This window comes from Micrasema longulum, unplaced genomic scaffold (assembly GCF_059751315.1).
Source record: "Micrasema longulum isolate JH-2025_06_02 unplaced genomic scaffold, ASM5975131v1 h1tg000609l, whole genome shotgun sequence".
Taxonomy (NCBI): Eukaryota; Metazoa; Arthropoda; class Insecta; order Trichoptera; family Brachycentridae; genus Micrasema; species Micrasema longulum.
This window is the reverse complement of record NW_028277805.1, coordinates 508,387-533,265: the sequence shown is the minus strand read 5'-3', so window position 1 is coordinate 533,265 and position 24,879 is coordinate 508,387. Positions and strand designations below refer to the sequence as shown.

Here is a 24,879-nt window from a genome sequence, read left to right as displayed (position 1 = left end):
GTGAGACATCGCCCCTCGTTGAAGAACTTAACGAAGCTAAAATTTCTTTATTAACATTTGTGAAAGTTTCTAAGATTTAAAAGTTTTCTGATGGGCTGAAAAAGTTTTAATTAAGATAATGTGAACTCAGTGCTATAATTCTGAGAAGCAAAAAAACATGTGGCGTTGAAAAGTGAATTTCTTGTTGGTTTCGTCAAAATGGTGTTCAAACAGCCGTTTGCTCGAGAGTAAAGGTCATGTCTTTCGGGGAGTATTTTTACGATAATTCATCCCTTTCGGGTTTTGCCTGCCGGCTTTTATCTGGTAGGATTCGATCTTGCTCCGTGGCTGGAGCAGGACTCGACTGCCTACCAGATGCAGCAGACAACCAAACTTTTGCCAACCCGGTCAGTTATCCTTCTTTTTCCTGTAACTTGAACGTTGACATCCAAAATGATACCTTTTACAACTGCAATGCTTGCTCTTCTAACTGGAGCAATAGCACCTGCTTTGATAGCTTCGATTTGTCATTGAATGGTATGGTCTTTGAATCTGCGTTGAGAACGCTTTGGTTAAGGGTTCCGTTGGATTTGAGTGAATCATGTTTTGTTTCTCGAACTTCCGATAAACTAATTAAGCACTTGGAGTGTTTCATGAGTGGTTTTCAATATTTAAATCAAAGTTTTCGGTTGAGAGACGATTTGGAATTTATAGACAACGAAAGTAGTTCTGTTTCGTCTTTGGATAAAGTGCAGTGCGTTTGGGGAAGCCACAACTCAACTCTGGATGATCATGTATTGGAATATGACTGGAGTTTCTTGTTTGTGATAGTATTCATACTAGCTGGAGGGCTTGGGAACATTTTGGTCTGCTTGGCAGTCTGTCTGGATAGACGACTGCAGAATGTGACCAATTACTTCTTGCTGTCACTTGCCATTGCTGATCTCCTGGTCAGCTTGTTTGTGATGCCGCTTGGAGCTATTCCTGGATTTCTTGGTAAGTACATGTTTTTTTAGTATTTTCAATTGAATCCTTTATGTTATTCAAACCTTTCAGATAGAAGATGAAATTTTAATTTAATTATATAATATGGTATCCTAATTATAATATTCATGTAATGCGGATTAAATCGGTTGAACGTAAATTTTAAAAATCGTAATACTTAGAAATCGATTAAATTCTTTTAAAATTAACTATTATAATCATCTAAAATACTTTAAAATTTTCAGTTTTGAGTTCAAAATGAGTTTTGGCTGGTTTGATATTCTTACACAAAATAATATCTTACTATATAGATGCCCATAATATTCTTGCTAAGATTGACTTTAATGTACCTCACCTTAACTTGAGTACCAATGTTGTCTTTGCTGTATAAAATTTTAGAACCAACGTCGGATTCTTTCCTCTCTGCCAAAGATCCTCAGAACAGTCAACAAAATCTCAGTAAACAATACTGTCTATGTATTTTTACAGCAAAGGCATGCATTCGAAAATCAAGCTGTGTTATCACTCGTGACTTGAAATTAACTATCTTTACCTTGCCATTTTTATTAAGGTATTTATTTATTTATTCAAATCTTCAACTTCAATTTAAAAGTACTTCAGTGAATTTATTGCTAAAAGCAATATCTTCCAGCCAGCCAAAAAACAGACTGGTCAAAAGAGTTGGTCCATTTTTTTACTAAAAAACAAAATATACAAATATCAAAAGATACATTTTAATAAATACCTAACTAATTAAAAATAACAGCATTTTTTCAATGGAAAGATTAGGTTTGCACACATTATTTTTAATTTATGTAAGTTATTAGATTTTTTTAACCTAATTTACAACATTTAAAAATCTATTTAACATTCTTTTGAAAAACTACGGAATCGTCAAGTTAGTTTGCAGGTTGTGTTAGATTTTAAAAGGGTTAATATCCTATACCTTTTGCTCTCTGTGGTACACGATTTGAAATCAAAAGTCATTAACAATAAATTATTAATCGTTTTTAAGCATGTCTTCTTATTAATGTCTGTAGGTCTTTAATCTAACAATACGTCTTCACTAAATACATTCTTGGAGATATTACGTAAAGTACAAAGGGGATTTCTTATTTTCTTATTCAAATTACCCGTTTTTACTCTACCGACATTTTATATAAACAATTTTTATAGCTTGTTTTTCCGTCTAGATAAATCTAGCGTGCCGGGAGTCAACTTTACTGTCTTTTTAGTAACAAAAGATCGTAAACTTTATCAGGATTTTCTTAACGGCGACATTAAACTTCATGTTGGATTAAAACGGTGACATTTAAGTTTCAAGAATTTTTGGCGGTGTAATACTGAACACGTAACATGGTCTCCATTTTATTAAAATTCTTTAGGGGAGTACTTTAAGCCTACAGTTTGGGAGTCAAATATTTTCTTCCTGAATCACCTAGGCAACTTGTTTTTACTCGACTCTTAAAATAATTTTAAACTCAAGATAGGTATTATCATCATCATCATCATTCCCTTTCCGCACCTAATGATGCATAGGGCACTGTATTGGTATACCAACCGCAGTGTATCTTGATTATTTTTGTTACATAAAGATAAGGTGATCAGTCTTACGCTTCAGGTACAAATAAAAAAAGACACCGAACTTCCTCACAAAACCTGTTTAAAAAAATATACAAATTATGTTTTTCATTTTAAAAAAGTAACGTGAGACGAAGACGACCAAGAAAGACGTGGCTTGGACAGATAAACCAACATCTTAAGTCTGCTCACGTCGAAAGCAGACAGAACCGAAGGGCATGTATGACAAGATCTATGAATGTGGAAGAAGCTAGGATTGTATGCCAGGATAAAAATGTGTAGCGGTCCATTCTCTCTGCCTTTCCCTACCGGGAAATGGCGTGATGGTAGTAGTAGTAAAAAAACTTTACTTTACGTTGTAGATAAAATTTAATTATGCTTACTTTCCGTTTTAACACTGGCCCAGACATAATTCTAATGATTGTTTGTTTTATAAAGTTTATGTTTTTGAAAATTGTGTAAACCAACATGTAATTATTTGGATGTTTGCCATGTAAGAGTTAATTTGAAGAATGAGTTTTGTACAATTTCAGATATATCGTCTTACTAGATATAATACTCAAAACATGTTTGACAGGCGAAAAACGTCACTAAGTTGTATTCTGGCGTAATGTTAACGTTAATTCGTGTGTCGTATTACAAACGAAGTGTCGCAAAACACACGGACTTCAGAATAAGTGTCGTGTTACAAAAGAATGCCACCATTTTTGATAACATATGGCTTGTAACTGATGGCACAAAAACGATAGGTACTGCCTAATTCTTCTAATATTTTGAAAATGCCCTCTAAAAACTATTTTATAATTAACATATTACAACAGAGATGAAGAACATTTAAGAGAAGGCAATATAGAAGTCCAGGCATCTACAGGGCTTATGACCTGTCAATGGCTGGTTTAAGTGGCCACTTTACACACTGTGTAACATTAACCATTCTGCCTATATTCGGACATCTATATTCCTTCAATTATTTCATCTGTTGATGTTTATGAAGTTAAAGAGCTGAAACCTTTATTTATGCGGGTGAGATTCATCAGAGATTTTTATTTATAAACCATGATTATAATTATTATTATGATTATTATTATTACCTTTATGAGTCCAATCACCATTGGTTGCTAAGTCTAAAAACAATGGCGCGTGAAAACTACTTTAAACAACAATGTGAATATATGTTAAGGATATTCTATCTTTCCTGCATTCTGCCTCAAGATTATGGCGTTGTAAACTGAAAAATGGGCACTGAAATAACAGATGTTCGATACTCTGTGAAGAAATATCATTGCATGGATAATGGTCATCATTCCTCGATTTAAACTTATATTTGTTACTTCTCATAGCTCCGTGTCCGGTAAAGATTTGGGTCGTTTCGACAGTACTTTTGTGATGACGACGGAAGTTTACTGCATAAGCCAGCGTTGGGAAAAATATTTGAGTAATTTTACCTGTAGAAGAAGCGCAGTAATGATCTTTCCAACGCTACTGTGTATTTAGTTTTATACGGCGTTTAGCAAAGCTAAGGGAAAATTCTGAGAAGAAAGGTGCCGCTCTTTTACAAGCTGCGGCTCTTGCTCGTTCATCTGCTCTCTCATTTCCTAAGATACCAGCTCGTCCTCTTATCCAACATGTTTGAATAATCATCCCTGTGATTTTTAGATGTTTTAATCTGAATATCTACAATGAATGGATTTACCGGCAGAGTATCAATTGTAGCTTGTACGCCCGAACGACAGTCTGATAATAGTTTTATATTAGCAAAATGGCGATTTCATCCAACCAAACGATAAAATAAAAGTTTTATTTATTTTATTTTATTGACAATATTTGGAAGAAGGCAGATGTCTTGGCTGCGTAATATGAATCTATTTATTTATTATTCATTCAAAATTACACTTGTTGAAGAAATAAAAAGCTAATGAAATATATAAAAACAGAGAATAAAATTTTTGAACATAAACTACTTTAAATCAATACTTATACTCAATGGTAAAGGGCATAAAGAAGATAAAGGCCTGCCATTAGCTTGTTTAAGTAGTTACTTAACACTCTGTCAAAAATTCACCATTTTGCCCAATTTCAAACATCCACATTTCCTAACTCCTATATCTATTGACTTTTATGAGATAGAACATCTTCAACTGGCTGAATTATACCTCACTAAAATTTACACTAAAATATGGACCATTAACGTAAAATTTCTATCATGTGCAATAATAACTAACGGAAAGTGGATTATATGCAAATATGATGAATTATATATAACGTTTAAAGTGATCACTCAAATCAGTCAATGACAGACGTAAGCCCTGCAAATGCCAAGATTTTCGTACCCCTTCTTTGGAGTGTACTTTTGACTGTAGAGAAGAAAAAGGTTTTGGAATCTTTTCCCTCTCTGGTACAATAAATTTCAAGTAATTTCAGGAAAATAAACTTTTTGACAATAATGCCAGTACAAATGAACGTAGTTATGCAGAAAGCAGTCAGTCCGTAATTTAAAATATAAAAAAAAGATTTAGGTGTCATTGGGTGCCGTGAGGTCAACTCTATGTCATGCTCAAAAAACCAGTCCGCTTTCATACAAAAACTGGAGTAATCACCTTCTGAAAATAGGGTCGATCACAAAAACGGCATTTCTAAATTTTCAGAAAACACCCACAGCACTTGGAAAATCTTACGGTATAGATGCTGATGGGAAGATTAATGCCTCCAGAAATCTTTAGCTGAATCATAAATAACTATCGACGTACTAATAAGCGACGTGATACCAATTTCTCAGCATGGTTATTTATCGTATTCGCGATCACAATGCAACATCTGTGAACACCTAATATTTGATGTCAAAATATTTACATTTCGCGACGTATAATCCTGCTGCGCAATCACATATTTAAATTTCATCGGTATAAATATGGAAAATATTCCAAAACCGCTATTTTTATTGATTCATTTATTATTTATCATGCTATTTATTTGGCGGTTGGCAAATGTTAAGAAAAGCAGTAGCCATTGTAATTGTAATTTATTTTTCACCTTTTTATATTAGATACTCTTTTCTATTTTGAAAATGAAATAAATTGTATTATTGTTTATAGTAAACGCCGATTTCTTGCCAGTGAACAGTATTTACTTACAATGAAAACAAAAAACTAACCGACACGAGCGTTGACTTAGAGATTACCCACGCGTTGACTTATGACTGCGATAACTAAAGCATGTTCATTATTTTTCATTGTGATCGCTCAAATTCTTGGCATGTTACAAAAAAGTTAAAATTAAATTACAATTACTATGGCGACTGCTTTTCTCGACATTTTGCTTGCTAACCGCCACCGCCGGCTAAATGCAATAAATAGCATAATAAATAAATAAATTTGGAAAAATAAAACTTATACTTTGTTTTTTGATACACTCACTTTATTTTTACCAACTAGTTTCGGTAACCAACTGTTACCTTCTTCAGGGTATTTTTATAACTAAACATACATAAAAGAAACAGTGAACAAATTAGTGGGTGTCGATACGGATGAGGGAGGGGGTAATTGTGTTTAAGGTGGGGGAAGAGAAGGGAAGGGGGTTATTGCGTTCAGAGTAGAGTTCGATTTTATAGGAAAAATATTAAAAATGGGACTATGACTTAAGTTTAATTGATTATTAATTATGTTTAAGTTCTGTTTCACCGCTTTTTTTATTTCTAAAATTTCAAAAAGATTAATTAGTTTATTTTTATTATTTAAATGCAATATTTCAATTCCATTTTCAAAATTAAAAGAATGATTATTTGTTATAATATGGTCAGCAAATTCAGAAAAAATATTGTTATTGAGACATCTCATATGCTCCTTGATTCTTATATTAAATGAACGCGATGTTTCTCCTATATAAAAGGATCTGCAATCATGGCAAGTTCATTTATACACCCCTGATTTATATAATTTATTTGTTATATCTTTAGTATTTTTTATATAATTTCCTAAATTATTATTTGTGTAGAATGCCGGTCTTATGTCACTAGGCAAGTCCTTAAGAATTTGGTTGCTTAGGCTATCAATATATAAAATTTAATTTAAAATGATACACAAAGTTGTTGAAAATAAAAAAAAATAAAAAAATTTAAAAAAATATGTATATAAATTGTAGTTATGAAATATTTTCCATATTTCCACCGGCGAAATTCAGATATGTGATTGCGCAGCAGAATTATACGTCGCGAACCATATATATTTTGACATTTAATATGAGTGATCCATTGTGATCGCTAATACGATAAACAACTACGGTGAGAAATTGCTATCACGTTGTTTATTAGCACGTCGGTAGTTATTTGTGATTGCGCTACTGGCATAATTTTAACGTCCAACAGACCGTTGGACAAAAACTAACGAAAGCGATGTGTCAAATTGTTTTATTTTTTAAATAATCATTTTCATTCCCTTTTCGCACCTAATGGTGCATATGGCACTGCATTGGTACACCAATCGCAGCGTATCTTGATCATTTTTTTTACATTAAGGTAAGGTGATCAGTCTGACGCTTCAGGTACTAGTCAAGGAACTTTGAAATATTCTAGTGTAAAAACACCCTTTTAAATAATATTTCATATCAACCATGTCGGTAATCGAACCCGAGACCTCTTGCATGGTAGGCAAACGCGCTGACCATTACACCACGAGGCCGACATTTATTGATAATTAAGTACCCTAATATAAATACATAATGACACAACATACAGCAGAGTTTTACTATGGCTGGCTGTTGTCTGAAAAATGCACATCTTAGGTTGTGTGGTCAGGCAGACCATAAAAATCACTGAAACTAGTCAAATACAAAATGAAATTATTTTGTGTATTACAAAAAACGAATGTACGCATTATTTATCATTGTGTCGCTTCAGTTCGTTTTTGTTCGACAGACCAAAACACAAATCTTCAGAAATAGAGCTTTGAAGTTTTTTGGCGGCCTCCGTGGTGTAGTGGTCAAGACACTTGACTCACACACGGAAGGTTCCGGGTTCGATTCCCGGTGAGAGCACAAAAATCAGTTATTTTTCTCAAGCCTGGGTGTCCTGTGATGTAATTCAGCACTGTAATTGGGCCTCCTGGCCTGTTGTGGTTCAAAAAATAATCATAAATAATGACCACAACTTTAGACGAAATTCGTTTAAAAAACCCGTTAAACATTTTTTTATATTTTTTTTTTTAATACTATTTTTATAAATTAAGGCTTTCTCAGAACTTCCGTAACCTTAAATCAATTTAAACTTATAACTAGAAATCAAACACTGATTTGAGTCTACTGAACATTTTATTTTATTTTTACAAAAATAAACATATAAAAATAAAAACTTCGTGACAATTGTTTCGCCTTATTAGGGCATTTTCAAACGAATGTGAAGATTACTTGGATTGAATGTCCTTATACAGTTATATAATTCAAGGTACTTAAGAAGAAAATAAAAATAATCTTATGAACTATAGCATGTACAGAGTTCTACAAAATAAACACCAAATCATTCAATCAATTAACTCAATTTCATTGAAAATAGTCTGTTGGACAAAAATGAACTAAAGCGACGATTTTATTTAATTTATTTGTTTATTTATTAGTTTATACATACATTGTTACAAAAATGGCACAAAAAAACACTCTGGCAAATTCTGCTTGTACTAGGAGTAGGCTCAGTATATGAAGGGTCAGAAAGCCAGAAATATTAGTATGCCTAATGTTGCAATCGGTTCCTATATGGGCAAATGCCTGTTCTAAGAAACCGATTTGTTGCGGCAAATATGGTTTTCGAATATGTTTCCTATAAATAAAAATAATATTGAAGAAATAGAAAAAAAGTTATTGCCCAAAAGAGTAGAAAAGAAAAAAAAATCCAGTTTACATTAAATGTAAAAATACAATTATTTGATTTGTAATTTTTTTTTCAAACTGTTGTGTAAATTCGATTATTAGCTGTTTTCACAAAAGTGCTATTAACACAGTTTCACTTTTCTATGACTGGCTACTTTCTGCATAACTACGTTCAAATCTATGACAATGGCAGGCAAAAATATGAACTTGTGGAAACGAGAAAGATTTGAAGTGAATAATGAGGGGTTAGAAGTCTGCCTATGTAGATGTAATAATATTTAAGTAGTTTCCTTTAGAAAAATGAGAAGATGCATCTTTTATACTTGGATAAGAAATAACAACGTCATTAGTTTCGAAAAAATATAAATATGAAATTTATTTCAGTACTTTATACTTAGTAACATAAAAAATGCACAAATACGTTGATTATGCCTTCAAGTTAGTATTTTATATCCGTAAAGACTTTTTTGACCTGTTCATACCTACATTTGCGTGGGTCAGAATATTAATGGATCAACTTCAAATTTTATAAATTTGGAGTTAAATATTTCTATGAGTAGATAAAACAGATTTCTATGTTATGTGTTAGTAAGAGAATAGTAGCTATTCAATTTTCTCTATAGACGACAATACTATTATTGATTAGAGATCAAAATTTGAAGCCTTCCAGAATATTAATGAATCACGTCCATTTTGACAGCTTGTTCACCATCAGAGGTAATATTATTTTGACCGTTGATTGCTAAAAATGAGTTCAGATGAAGACTTAAGTTTATCTAGTGATTCAGAATACTTACCAGATAGAGAATCTACCGATAAAGAAGAAGTTATTGATGGTTGGATATTTGCAATACTTTATGGCTGAAGGTTTTTAAAAAAATCATAATCATATTTGGACGCATTCAATGATATGGCGGCTCTGAATAATTAAGAAAGCACTATTACTGAACAGCACTAATATTCATTTTTATATTATACAATCCATCATACTGTTAATATTTCTTCATAAGTATCATAAATTCAAAGAAAATTGAAATGATGATATGCCATTTTATGAAATAGACATGACTAAAAAAGGTTGGGAAGGACCTGTCTAGTGGAGCACAATCGTTCAGGATCCTTTGTACATCTGTCGTCGAGTGGTTACTGATATTAACAAAAGGATATGCTAGGTTTGCTTCCTTATATCCCACCTATTTACCACTGTTTTTATAAACATCTCGTCTCACAAAACCACACTCGACAGTCAGAACAATATGACCATGGCAGGTTTTTAAAACGATGAAGTTATTTACGATTAATGCTGTATTTTAATGTTGCTCTATTTTAATTTTTTTAATGTGCTTCATTTTCGTGGTGAAATATTTCATAATAATAGTGAATCATGTCCATTTCATTTTATTTTATTTGTACTTTTGATATCAATAAAGTCTTTGTGAAACTTATTTTTTTGTCTATTCATTTAAATTGATTCATGTACTATCAAAATAAACTAAGTGTTTGCAGCGAAACATCCCTGAATTTTACAGAAGTCTTTCATCTTTAGGTCGAATTATTTCAGAATCAGGATCGATGGACTTGATCCATTAATATTCTGACTCACCCATTTTTAAATATTCACTTGGTAAAAATCAAATTTCGAATTTATAAGGCTGCCTAACACATACTATCTTCTACAAATGCGCATCGTACGTTTGAGTTTGTAAGGAATTCTGTATTATAAGAACGGACGCAACAGCTTCCAGTAAAAATTTGTGAACCGAGATGAAGAAATAAACAGAAAAATACAACTTTCGTTTCTGTTACTGGAATACTAGAATATTTAATTTGGAAACGTTCTGTCGAGTACTCATAAAGTTTATTGAAGATTCTAATGTAATGTGGAGGGTAACACCAAAGCCGTGAGGTTGACAGGTCTGAGCGCGTAGCCCGCTGCAACATCAACTCGGACAAGATATTAAACGTCGTGCATCGGAAGAACATTCACATTTCATCTTGGCATTTCGTGTCACCCGGCCACCAGCTCCTCGCCAAGTGCTCGCTTTTGTAAATTCATTAGCCTTACTTATAAAGCGGGTATAAAGTTATGCTTGAAAATAGTAGTAGAATAATGATGGTATAGGAATAAGTATTACTTATAAACCTCGCATAGAATTAAACTCGGTTTAAATCTGGGATAGCGACCATAGAAACTTATACTCACACATTATGTGGTATAACGCTGGAATAAGCACGCGACCTGTCAATAGTCATATTTTTCGGTAATCAAAATGACTTTTCAAAAAACTAAACTTTTTCAAATAGAATATTTAAAACTTATTCATAAGTTAGCCACTAATATCATTGTAGACAAAGAACTAAAAATTGAAAAAAAATGTAATAAACGTGAACATAATACGAGAATATCAGAACAATACCACATACAACATTCCAAAACTATCTAAATAAATATTCCAGATCTTGTCTTGATGTCCCTTATGTTTGTCAATTCTTCTTTCCTTTTTTTAAATGTTTTGAACTATTCTTTTATTTTAATATTTAAACCCTATATATTGGATGCATGAACAATGTCCGTTAATAAATAAATAAATGAATAATAAATAAATAAATAAAACAAGACAAGAACAATCGGGAATAATAAATCAGGGACTGAAATTTTACAATAGTTAATTACCAGACAAAAACAAACAAAAGACTCAGACAAACTTTTTAAAAGGCGTAAGAAATATAATTATCAACAACAGAGTATAAATAAAAAATAATTAATATATATATATTAATAATTTATGTAAAACAAAGTAATAATCGGTAAGGGTTAATAAATAAATTTCAAATAAAAATAATAAAAAATTGAAAGTGTGTTTTCACACCAGAATATTTTATAATCCCTGAAGCGTAAAACTGATCATCTTAGCTAAATGTAACAAAAATATATCAAAATACGAATGATGATGATGATGATGTTATAAAAAATGGATTAACAATTTTTCAGCGTCTTGATGCACAGCGAATATACTTTATAATAAGTATATTATATTAATTTAAAAAACACTATAATTGGTGCTATTAAAACAGATATTTTACCGGTCAAAATATTTTTTTTAAAGTTATGTTCAAAAAGCCATCTACCTTCATTTTTTTTTCTGAAAAACTTGTCAGTTCGGCGCATTTTTTGGTCATCCGATACATTTAAAAAATGACCGTGTGACGTAATAAATCTTGCAATAATAATATTGTTACGGGTGTTTGATACAGCGATGCCAATTTCAAGATGAAAAATAGGGGTAGAAAGATACATTCTTTTATTTTATTTTATGTTGTTTTGGTCCGTGTCAGATGGTATGAAGAATACAGTTCTGTTTATGAAATAGAACCAGAATCCTGAAAGTGTGCACTTGACTACTTTTGGCTACTGTACGATAAGGTGATTACTTTAGTTTTGTACACTGGCAACAAAACTTAACATGGCATGAACAGATTACTGATGTTGGTGAAAAGTTTTACTGTACTCTTCATTCGCTATAAAGACTTCAAAATTTTCATCCAATCTCAGCAAAAAATATTGTGTCCTCGTTTATTATTTTGTCTTATCTGTGCTATGCCAATATTTATTATCTTGACCCCAGTTCAGAGCTCATTGATCGTCTTGAGTTTTTGTGGCACCAAAGCTTTATTATGTCCAAAAATATGTATCATTTCTTTTTAACACTGAGCTTGACTGGCTTCGTTTTAATCTGCGCATAAACTTTCAATCTCGCTCACTTCATTATAATATTCATCGCAACCATTGCGCATCAAAATATCTTACTCATAATATGATTTACTTTTCTTATCATGATCTATCAATTTGATCTTCTAGGGAGAGAACATTTTCATTTTTCAAAATAATTATTCAATAACTCTTTTTCAATTTAGGGTATTAAACCGTAGAATGAGCTCTCTTCATACAAAAAATGCATAATCTTTGAGATTTTTTATGATATAGTAGAAACGCCTGAAAAATTATTTTTTTTTAACCCTAACTTCGCTTAATTTTTTATATTTTTCTTCTTTCCTGGATCCTCTTCCATGGGCATTATACTCGTATAAGTGGCAATTGGTTTTCACTGAGTAAATATTCGATCTCCAGACAGCCTTCACACTGTTGAAGGTTGAACTTTTTAAAGTCCATATAAACTTTTCAACTAAAGTAATGTATTTATTTAAAATGAAACACATTGTAATTTTTACCACATAAGGGTTATATTATAACACAACTAGTTTTAGGTATTCTGATTTACCCATGATCAGGTGTAAATATGAACTAAACTAAAATATATACACTGATTAGTACTTATGTACTGATAGGGTAGTGAAATTGCCTTGCCCCTTCCACCCTATCAGGACCTTAGTACTAATCAGTGTCTATATTTTAGTTTTGTTTAAACTTACACCTGATGATAGGTAATTCAGAATACCTGAAACTAGTTGTGACATAATAAATTAAACTCTCATGTGGTAAAAATTACAAAGTGTTTCATTTAAAATAAATTCAAAATATTTTTCCGCCAAGTAAATGCTGAAACAATAAATAATATAAAGTCATGTATAATCAAACCATTAACATATTGGTGAAGTTTGTAGTCCCCAATCGATGACATACACGTGTAAAATTTTTTCACCTGTAACATAGTCATGACTCCAAGAAGCAAGTCAACGTTTTCTATTGAATTCAATTCGTTACATCCTGCGAAACACAAAATCAACGCCCTGCAGTAAATGAACATCGTCTCTACCATGGAGATATGAAGAACAAAGGAACGTGGCCTATAAAAAGACCACAGAGCGCAGTCAACGCCCAGTCAGTCCAGGTCAATCAATCCCTCAGTTCCAGCATGTAGTTCAAGTGCAGTTACTTCAACACCTTATTACAGGCCACGGATATTTTATGAGCAATCTTCACCGTTTTAAGCTCTCAGAAATTAAAAGTTGTCCATGTGATGATGACACACCCCAAGATGTCCCTCATTTGTTGATGCAATGTCCCATTTTCAGCATAGAGCGAATACAGTCTGAGGTCTGAAATCTGAATGAGGGCATAGAAGATATCGTAACAGAAATAAGTCATAAGGACATATCGCATGAGGTAATATCATACATGGTAAAAAAAGTAAAGGTGATTATTGAAATAAATAAAAAGAGGACACAAAATGCCGAACGCTCTAAAAGTGGAACGGAAGATCCGCTTATGCCTGTCAATATTCCGGCTTCTCCTGTATGAGTTTCCACCACCAGATCCTCACACTATGGTAAAAAAAATAAAAAAATAGATAGAACATACCTTTTGCAGTAACTTTAAGCCTTGTACATAATAAGCAAGGCAAACAATATGTAATTCCTTTATTTAAAAAGAACACCCTATCGCCGTAACACCCGCGTGACATAATTCACTATTCATTCGCCATGTGATAAATACATGTTAAACAGCAACCTCGTGTCTTCTGCCGATCTCTCACTAGGGTAGGAGCTCCACCAACCCTTAGCAACCTAATTTTTTTATAAGTTTATTTATTTATTTATTTAAACGCCTTTTAGGCTTTTACATGTTTTACATACATATATACAAATAAAGACAGACATGTAATTTACAAAGAAGAAGCAAAAAATATATGAATGATTTTTAGAAGAAAAAGAAAAATATAAAAAATATCATCTATACATATGAGTATAAAAGTGGAAAGAACAGAAGTGCATTTTTAAATATGAAGACAGAAATGCATTTTACACAAAGAAAGGAGCAAAAATAAAAATGAATTAAGAAGAGAAAGAAAAATAAAATTAAATAAAAAAAATTTAAAAAATCATTACATATTAGTTGAAAATATATGAGGATACATAATAATACATACATGTTTTGCAGTGGAGAACAGAAGTACATTTTTGCGTATGAGTTGTATCAAAATATGTTTTTAATTAGAAGAAGTAAGAAAAATACTTATTTGGAATACATATATAAGTCAATAAACGGTAAACAATTGAAATCAACATAGTATTATTTAGGTATTATAATTTGAAGATAGTAAATTGATACACTGCCTTTTAAAATTCAAAAGTGTTATATTAAATATATCTACGTCATTTGCGTATTCATTTGCTAATGTGCGAATTCTCCTTATTGGCGAGTGTGCGCTGTAGTTTGTTGTAGATACATTTACATAGAATAGTTTAACAATATTTTAAGTTTGTCCAAATTTTTGTAGACAAGGACTGGATTCAACTCCCTGGGGAGCTGTTTATATTAACATTTTACAACAGAGATGGAGAACATTTAAGAGAAGGTAACATAGAAGTCTAGGCATCTACAGGGCTTATGACCTGTCAATGGCTGGTTTAAATGGCTACTTTACACACTGTGTAACATTTACCAATCTGCCTTTATTTGAACATCTATATTCTTTCAGCTCTTTCATATGTTGATGTATGTGAAGTTCCTAAAATAATTATAAACAGCTCTCTACGGAGTTGAATCCAGTCCTTGTCTACAAAAATTTAGACTAACTCAAAATATTGTTGATAAATCCACCTGCTCCACGAAGAAGTAAAGAAATTGAAAACAAATTTTCAGGCATTGCCTAGTATGTAGGTGAAATAATTCAATCAAATGAATCTAACCCGTATAAATAAAGGTTTCAGCTCTTTAACTTCACAACAATCAACAGATGAAAGAACTGTAGGAATATATATGTAAAAATATGAGCAGAATGGTGAATGTTACGCAATGTGTGAAGTGGCCACATAAACCAGCCAATGACAGGTCATAAGCCCCGTAGATGCCATATTTAAACATCTATATTCCTTCAATTCTTTTATCTGTTGCCCTGTAGATGCCTAGACTTCTATGTTACCTTCTCTTAAATGTTCTTCATCTCTGTTGAAAATGTTAAAATGATAGTTTATTAAATCGGGTAACCCGGCCCGGAACTCGCAAGTTAATCGGTTGTAACAGTTCGGAACAATCAAATATTGAATTTAATATTTTACATAAAAATAACAAATCATTCAGTTTTCTTCTATTTTCTAATGTTTGTACATTTAAATAGTTATTTAAGTATGAGTAATCAATATCTTCAACCGAAATACCTAACTTGAAATTAACGAAACGTAAAAATTTATGTTGAACTCTTTCAATATTGCAATATTTGAGTTTGTCCAAATGTTCATAGACAAAAGACTGGATTTCACCCCCTCGGGGGTTATTAAGATTAACAAATTACAACAGGGATGGAGAATACCTTAAATAAGGGGTAAAGTGGCCACTTAAACCAGCCAATGACAGGTCATAAGCCCTGTAAATGCCTTGACTTCCATATTCCCTTATTTAAGGTATTCTCCATCCCTGTTGTAATTTGTTAATCTTTCAATATTATTTATATGTACTTTATAATATGGTGACCATATAACCGAGTTGTATTCAAGTTGGCTACGTACTAAAGCAATATTTAAAATTTTCATTATATAAACTGAGTCAAAATCTCTGATCGTTCGCAACAGAAATCCCAGAGTTTTCATGCTTTTATTTGTTATGCTCTGTATATGTTTAATGAAATTTAATTTTTCATCGAATATAATGCCAAGATCGGTCATTTCAGACATTCGCTCCAAATTTATATAATTTATGGTGTACTTGAAAGCTATTGGATTCTTATTTCGGCAAAAAGTCAAAACTTTACATTTGTCAACATTAAGGAACAAATTGTTCCTTTCACACCATACATTCAAGCAATTTAAGTTAGATTGCAGAGTTTTTCGTTATCCTGATAACAAAACCAAGCACAGTTTTTGTGGCTCTTTAACCTGATCATCTCATGTTCATGAGGAACTAACGATATGCAAACACCTTTATTGTATTTTAATTACATCCTTCAACATTTCGCCTGATCAAAACGTGCAGAGTATCAATAGCAGTTTCTAGTTGAGATTATACAGGAGAAGCGCCAAATTCTAATTGTGGGGACATTAGATCCTGGTTCGGGAACGTCTACATTGATTAATACCCACTTTGTATACAAGGCTCGCCGCACAAACAAACCTTCATACCCTGCTCATTCCTCACACACCAATCAGGACCAATATCTCCGGCTCCAAACTATAACGCCGCATCCTAAAATTTACTCTTACTTTATTTATTTATTTGACACTTCATATACATATACAATAAATATACATATAAGGGCGGGCATAATAGCCTTAAGGCAATTTCTTCCTACCTACCCAAACCGTTCAGTTTGAGAAAATTATAAATACATGGACATATCGAATCTTACAATTTTATACAAAAATTAAAAGCAAAGATTAACAAAAATAAATAAAACAACAACAACAACAAACCATCACGCCGTTTCCCCGTAGGGGTAGGCAGAGAGGATAGAACGCCATAACACTCTATCTTGGCATACAGACCTCGCTTCCTCTACATTCATACATCTTCTTATGCACGCACGCCGATTATTCCTACTTTTGACATGTCCATCTTCAAGTATTTGATGGACTTGATCGTGCCATGTCTTTCTCGGTCTTCCTCGTTTTCTGGATCCATCAACATTTGCATCGTAGATCCTTTTAGTCGTTCTTTCGCTGTCCATTCGCTCTACATGTCCAAACCAACGCAGCACCCCTTTCTTAATTCTGTCAATAATGCATGTCTCAGCCTTACACACTTCACGGATCTCGACAGTTGTGCACCTATCATACATCGTTTTACCACACATTCGCCTGAGGGATCGCATTTCGACAGCATTCAACCTACTTTCATAATTATTTTTCCAATTCCATACTTCGCTCCCATACATTAGAGTTGGAACTAGAACTCCGTTGTGAACTGCTAGTTTAGCCTCCTGCGATAAACATTTGTTTGCCAAAGTAGATTTTAGTGCACCGTTCACCCTGTTCCCGGCACTCACCCTCCTTTCAATATCTTTATCGGCCTTTCCGTCCCTAGTAAACATACTTCTCAGGTACACAAATTCTTCTACCTGATGAAGACAGTTAACAGTTATTCCATTCATTTTTGCTCCCATTCTTAAATCTTTCAGTTCTTTCAATTCAAATTCAATAACACTATACTATGAAAAGAGGAGAGGGGATGAGAAGAAAATAAGAAGGATAAAGGAAAAATTTAAATATTTAGATAGTGACATTTTAGTCTTGACTTCAATGTAAATAAAGAAGGGGCGTCTCTAACATTAGTGGGTAGATTATTCCACAATCGAGCGGCTACTACTGTGAAAGAGGTGCCTGCATGAATTTAATCATCAAAAACATATTAAAATTTATTTCAACAGAGAAGGAAAACATTTTTGAGAACCGAACGTGGAAGTCTAGGCATTTCCAAGGCTTATGACCTATCATTGGCTGGTTTAAGTGGCCGCTTTACACACTGTGTAACATTCACCATTCTGCCCATGTTTGAACATCCGCACTTTCTTAACTCTGCCATCTGTTGACTTTTGTGAAGTAAAAGAGCTGAAACCTTTATTACGTGGGTTATATTCATCCGGCTGAACTAATTTGACATACTAGGCAACTGAAAACAATTTTCGATTTTTTATTTATTTATTCATATTTTTTCTCTGACAAACTATAATTACTAATGAAAATAATGTGACCTCACTGGGGTTACCCGTGCCGAGGACATTTAACAATATAATTTTAAAGAATATATGTTTACAGTTGAAAATAAACAAAGAAGACAAAATAAGCAAAGATAATTAACAAATGTTCAGACCATTCTGCCCATGTTTGAACATTCACATTTCCTCAACTCTTCCAGAATTGTGAATGTTACACAGTGTGTAAAGTGGCCACTTACACCAGCCAATGACAGGTCATAAGCCCTGTAAATACCTAGACTTCCGTATTCCTTTCTCAAAAAATGTTTTTCCTCTCTGTTGAAATAAATTTAAACAAGAATAAGTCTCTAGGGAGGAAATTCAGCCAGTCTGCAAGCATTTGGACATACTCAAATATTGTTGAATTAACTACCTGGTAAAAGAAGAAGTATACAAATTAGAAAATTGTTTTCAGGCGTTGCCTAGTAGGTAATTTGGTTCAGCCGAATGAATCTCACCCATGTGTTAAAGGTTTCAGCTATTTTACATCACAAAAGTCAACAGATGGACGAGTTGAGGAAATGTGGATGTTCAAAACTGAGCAGAATGGTGAATGTTACACCGTGTGTAAAGTGGCTGCTGAAACCGGCCAATGACAGGTCATAAGCCCTGTTAATGCTTAGACTTCCATATTCCTTTCTCAAAAAATGTTTTCCCTCTCTGTTGAAATAAATTGAAACATGAATAACTCCCTAGGGAGGAATTCCAGCCAGTCTGCAAATATTTGGACATACTCAAACATTGTTGGCTCACAAACATAGTTTGAAAATATAGTTATCTCCCCGATAAACTAAAAACTTGTATTACGAAATTTCATATACACAGATTCAAATCAATCATGAGTAATGTAGCTCACACAAATACTCACTACACTTACAACCGAGATGTTCACAGTTACAACACAAGACAAAGACACAAGCTACATCTACCTGATACTCGTACTGCAAAATTTGGTCTTTAGTCTCTGCTGTGCCTGGCTTGTAGGGAATATACCAGGCTTCCTGGGAGTATTCGAGGCTCTAGTAATGTGGATAACAGCCTAAAGCTGTATTACCTCAGGCAGTATGCAGAACGTGTTAATAATCAACACACTGGTGTATTTAATAAAAATTGTCTTAAGAGTCCCAATCAGAACTAGCTCCCTCGGTATATTAAAAAAACTTAATGTAAAATCTATAAAACAATATTGTTAATTGAATCGGCATTCACTTCGGAACACTTCACTATAAATTATAATGAAAATAAAGCTTTGTTTTTAGTATTACACAATTTTTATTATTTTACAAGAACATTACTACAGTTTCGGGAGAGCACTCTTCCCATCAACGAGTGATATAAAACTAATATAGTAAACACAGAATATTGTTTACAATGTCATCGAAAAAACAATGAAAACCCCCCTGCCAAGTTTCACAGATTAATTTTTGTTGAAATTTTTTGTAAATCATGGGAAAATATTCGGAATCAATTACCTGTGAAAAATGACTCCTTTAACACCTTTGACGCTCCTACTGCTACAACCAAACATACTGCAATTCACCATAGTTGATTTTTATTTATTAAAACGTAAATATCCAAGTTATTTACAAACAAAGCCAAGCACAGCGACAAAAGCATCCGATCGAACCATTATGTTTATGTTGTCAAACAAAACAAAATGGCCACCAATTGGTTGCTTACCAACAAACCAACATCGCTTGCGTTCTATGAAACATAGTGATAGGGCTTCTCTATAGGTTCATGCATTATTACTCTGAGGTCGGGTCCGTAAGTATAATATATGAAGGTGTGTAAGGTTACTGACTGCATAGTACATTTAAACAACGAATGTCTTGAACAAGTAGAAGAATTTGTGTATCTGGGAAGCATGTTTTCAAGAGATGGAAGAGTAGAAAAATATGTTGAAAGGAGAGCGAATGCGGGCAACAAAATGAGAAGAGTACTAAGCACAGTTATTGCTAATAAAAATATATCAATCGAAGGTAAACTTGCAGTGCTCAACGGAGTTTCAGTCCCAATACTTATGGATGGAAATGAAACATGAAACTGGCAGAGGAAGGAGAAAGCCGAGTGAACGCGGTTGAAATGCGATGTCTTAGACGAATGTGTGGGAAATCAATGTATGACAGAGTTACAAATGATGAAATCAGGCAATAATGTAAATCAAGTATAATTGATAAGATTAAGAAAGGGTCTCTGAGATGGTTTGGTCATGTAGAACGAATGGACGACGAAAGAATGGTAAAACAAATATATATAGCGAAAATGAAAGGTAACGTGAGACGAAGACGACTAAAAAAGACGTGGCATGATCAGATAAACCAAAATCTTAAGTCTGGTCATGTCAAAAGCAGACAAAACCGAAGGGCATGTATGACAAGATGTATGAATGTGGAAGAAGCGTATGCCAGGATAGACGTGCGTGGCTGTCCATTCTTTCTGCCTATCCCTATGGGGAAATGGCGTGATGGTAGTAGTAGTAGTAGTGTAAAATAAATCTTTTCTAAGAAATTGTGTCCCACCGATGAGTCTTTAGACTTAGAGGGTAATTAATGATAATGTGTTACTAAAAATACCAAATAAACGCTGTGTTGTAGCACTGAAACCAGCCAACGACAGATCACAAGACTTTTAAATTCCTAGACTTTCGACTTTCGTACGTCCTTCTCTAAAATGTTATCCACCTGTTGAAATATGTTTCTCTTATTTATTTTATTTTACTCCGATATTTAATTACATCGCGATATGTCACAAACACATTATTTTTTCAGTGTGTTAACGAGTTCTTGTGAAAGGTTATCGTAGCTGCATTGCTTCGGGAATAAATGCATAACATCGCTGCAGTTTTCATTATTATCCATATACGTATATCTTATATGTGTATGTCATCACTGTCATACGTATTATTTTGTAACTTTTGATTCCATTTTCGACATGTATTATAAATTTTTATTAATTTTATTTTTCTATTACTATTTTGTATATTTTGTATATTGTTTTGATTATTTTGCATATTTTTTTTGATAACCTGTATATTGTTTTAATATGTAAATAAATATTTTTGATTTTTGATTTATATATCGAAGAGTCCCGACTTAACACGGAATTTTCTAACAAGTCGGGACATAAAAAAACATATAATTGTGTCTATGTAAAATTGTGTATTTTGTGCATTAAATAAAAAAAAGCTTACTAGAATTTTAAACACAACGATGCATAAATGTACGAGCACTAAACTTAAAGCAATTTTGTAAAATAGATATTTTAGACAAAAATAATTCAATTCAATTACCATTACGTAATTTTGAATTCTCTATCCTACTGTTTTTGCAAAAATACAGCGTGCATTTTATGTTCCAGACCGATGTTATCTGGCCGCCATTTGGTTCGGATATATTTTTTTGGCTCATATTTAACCGTTGTTAAGAGTAGCCCATAATAATTTATTTTGAAGCATCTAACGCCGCAACAACGAATTGAAATTATAAAAAAATATATTTATAAATAATCCTTCAATTGTGAATACTTCTACAAAATTGCGTGATTTTTTCAGTACCAAGAATGTCAAATGTTTATCGTGTTATGAATGTTTTTGAATTTTTTCATTCACTGGGAGATAAGGTCAAATCTGGACTACAACGTACTATACAGTAAATATTGATGCAGTGAGGCACAGTATTTGTGAACGTCTGGGGTGGAATTTTAAACGTATAAACGCACGTAGAAAACGCATTTTTCACGCGTATTTACCTACTAAATACACGCGAACAGAGCGATTTCTTCGCACGCAACTTCGTTTAGAATACCATCCTAGTATCTTAATCACAAATAACTATCGACGCGCTTAAAAACATGCTTAACATTTGAGCGATCAGAATGAACAACAATGAACATGCTTAAGTTATCGCAGTCAAAAGTCAACGCGTGTGTAATCTCTAAATCAACGCTCGCGTCGGTTTGTTTTTTGTTTTCCTCGTAAATAAATACAGTTCATTGGCAAAAAATCGGCGTTTACTATAAAAAATAATACAATACAATATATTGCATCTGTAAAATACAAAGAAGTATCTAAAAAGTGAAAATTACATTGCAATTACTATGGCGACTGCTTTTCTTGACATTTGGCTTGCCAACCACTGGCTTAATGCATTGAAAAACATGATAAACAATTAATAAATAAATAAAAATAGCAATTTCGAAATATTCTTCATATTTATACTGGTGAAATTCAAATATGTGATTGCGCAGGATAAATTGTGGCGCAACGTAAATATTTTAACATTTAATATTAGGTGTTCCAATAATATTCCATTAATATTCCACGAATATTCCATTGTGATTGCGAATACGATAAACAACCATGGTGAGAAATTGTTATCACGTCACTTATTAGCACTTCGATAGTTATTTGTGATTGAGCTACTGGGCACCTCGCATCGATGGCGTGCACGGGAATTAGAATTGGGATGTGGGGAAGACTATCATGACGTGTTGGATTTTTTTGTAAATTGGATCAATTGGGTCTACATCATTTTTGGTTCTAACAGGATCATATCAAGTCAGACACACACAGCTCATGTAACAATTCTTTCCTTTTTTGCTTTTTCAAAAATAAATTGCCGAAATAACACCAGAAGTCTGCAAAAATGTAATGAAAAATATGCTTTAAAGATACAGCATTTTAGACACGGAAAGAGGCAGCCACTTGACCGACCACACGTATTTCAAATTCCTAAAAACAGTCAAATCAATTCATGATATTTTAATTATGAAATTGTGTTTCATTAAAAAGTTATTTTCAAAGAAACGTCCGTTTGAAACATAAAACGCAACTGGAACGGAAATATTGGGAAAGCGATAAACCCGGTCACACGTTTTTTGAAGTTGGTGGTTTTAAGAATCACTCGTCTTTTATTTAAAAAAAATTATGTTTTGTACGTAATTTTTTAAAAACAGTTTATTTAAATGTCTGAATTTTATTTATTTTTATATATTTTATTGAATACAATATATTTTCCTCAAACTACATTTTTTTGGATATTGGTACTTGAGGGTTGGAACTTCTACCCTTATTAGAGATTGACAGCAGACACGAGGGTGCTGTTACATGACGAATAAATAATGAATAATGTCGGACGAGTGTTACGGTTATTAGGAGTTGAAGTAACTGCACTTGAACTACATGCTGAAACTGAGGGACTTCGTCGAGCTGGACTGAACTTGTTGGGCTGAATGACGTTGACTGCGTTCTGTGGTCTTTTTGTAGGCCACGTTCCTTTGTATTTCATTTTTTCATGGTAGCGATTTTATGTGCAATACTGTTGGAGTTGCATTATATATTGTATTGGATTCTATATAAAACGATGACATTGCTTTCTATGGTCATTTTACAATTTTAGGTAAAATGTTTTCGCACGTGTGTATTATCGATTACGGACTATGAACCCTAAATTTTAATTAAATGAAATACAAATCATATATAATCACATTTTTCCACCTCGTTATCGAGTTGTCAGCCCGTTTGCTTGCCATGCAAGAAGTCTCGGGTTCGATTCCCAGCATATTGACATGAAATATTTATTTAAGGTGCATTTCTTCTTTTTTTCTTTTTCTTGCGGTGCCTTGTCAGGTACCCCTGACGTTGGCGATCACTACAGTGAAAGCATGTCGGTCTTGCACTACTCCTGTATTCCGCAGCCAGGACTGCATATTGAATATACTCGTCATAATGTTTTCTGGGAAAAGATTACTAGAATGGTTTCCCGTTGCCTTCTCTGGTGGATTATTCTGTTGGAGGTTTCTTTGCTTAGCTAGTTTGTTCTGGTTTGGAGGCGCCAGAAACTCGCCTTTCATCCTCTCGGTATCTGCTGTAAGAAAAAAAAACACAAAAAATAAAATATTATTTGAGTATTCTGAAAGTTCTACTTTTTTAGTTATGACTATTCAAATGTACAATATAAAGAATCCAAAAAATGATTTATGTGAATACAGAACTAATCAAACAGTAGGCAGAATGGTAAAGGTTACAGCACGTAAAATGATTACATAACTCAGCCAATTAAAATAAATATCTAAAATATTTTTGTATTTAAAGATATCTCACTGTGGCGCTCAATGCTATCGTAACATACATACCAATATATCCATCAAATTGCAACTACAGACCTACAAATTATATAGCAATCTGTTCTATATAATGTACTGATTAATAATTTTATGTTGTGCCAATCTAGGTTCGTGATTTATAGTGACAGCTATGGCGCCCAGCCTTAATTTTGAGAAATAATATATTACGTCACTCTTCTGGCGAAGTAGCTGTCATTTCTTATCAAAGAAAGCTTTAACCTTATTTAATTTACATAAAATCTTCTAACCATTGCTATTTTTTGACTCAAAGAGTGACTCTCTCTGAGTGAGTTAGAACTTAAACCCTAGACGAGCGTTTTCGTCTCGATTGTTACTCTTTGATGAAAAACATAAAACGTAAATCGAGTGGAGATAGTCCGTCTCGAATTGTAGTGGTTGGTGTATTCGCCTACCATGCTTAATGTTCTGGAATCGAACCCTGGGAAGGTTGACATAAAATACTGATTTAAGACGTACAATTTCAGGAGTGCCCCATAATTATAATGGCCAATATTTGCGGAATCCTCTTCTTTTAGGAAATGTGCAGAAAGATTGGTAATTTTATATTTTATCAAAGGAGTCCAATTTATTTAGAAAGTAATGCGGAAGTCTAGGCATTTACAGAGCTTATGACGTGTCATAAGCTGGTTCAAGATGCCACTTTTGACACTGTTAAACATTAACTATTCTGCCTATATTTAAACATTCA

The 24,879-nt window shown here is 33.0% G+C and overlaps 1 protein-coding gene across 1 annotated transcript in view; it reads left to right on the top strand.

Moving 5' to 3' along the window:
* The first annotated feature begins 236 nt into the window (after positions 1-236).
* 5-HT2A (5-hydroxytryptamine receptor 2A) overlaps positions 237-24,879 on the top strand; it is a 156,570-nt gene continuing 131,927 nt past the window's right edge. The window contains exons 1-2 of the mRNA XM_088228804.1: positions 237-627; positions 694-975. Coding sequence (XP_088084930.1) covers positions 237-627; positions 694-975 — 673 coding nt within the window. The remainder of the gene's footprint in view (positions 628-693; positions 976-24,879) is intronic.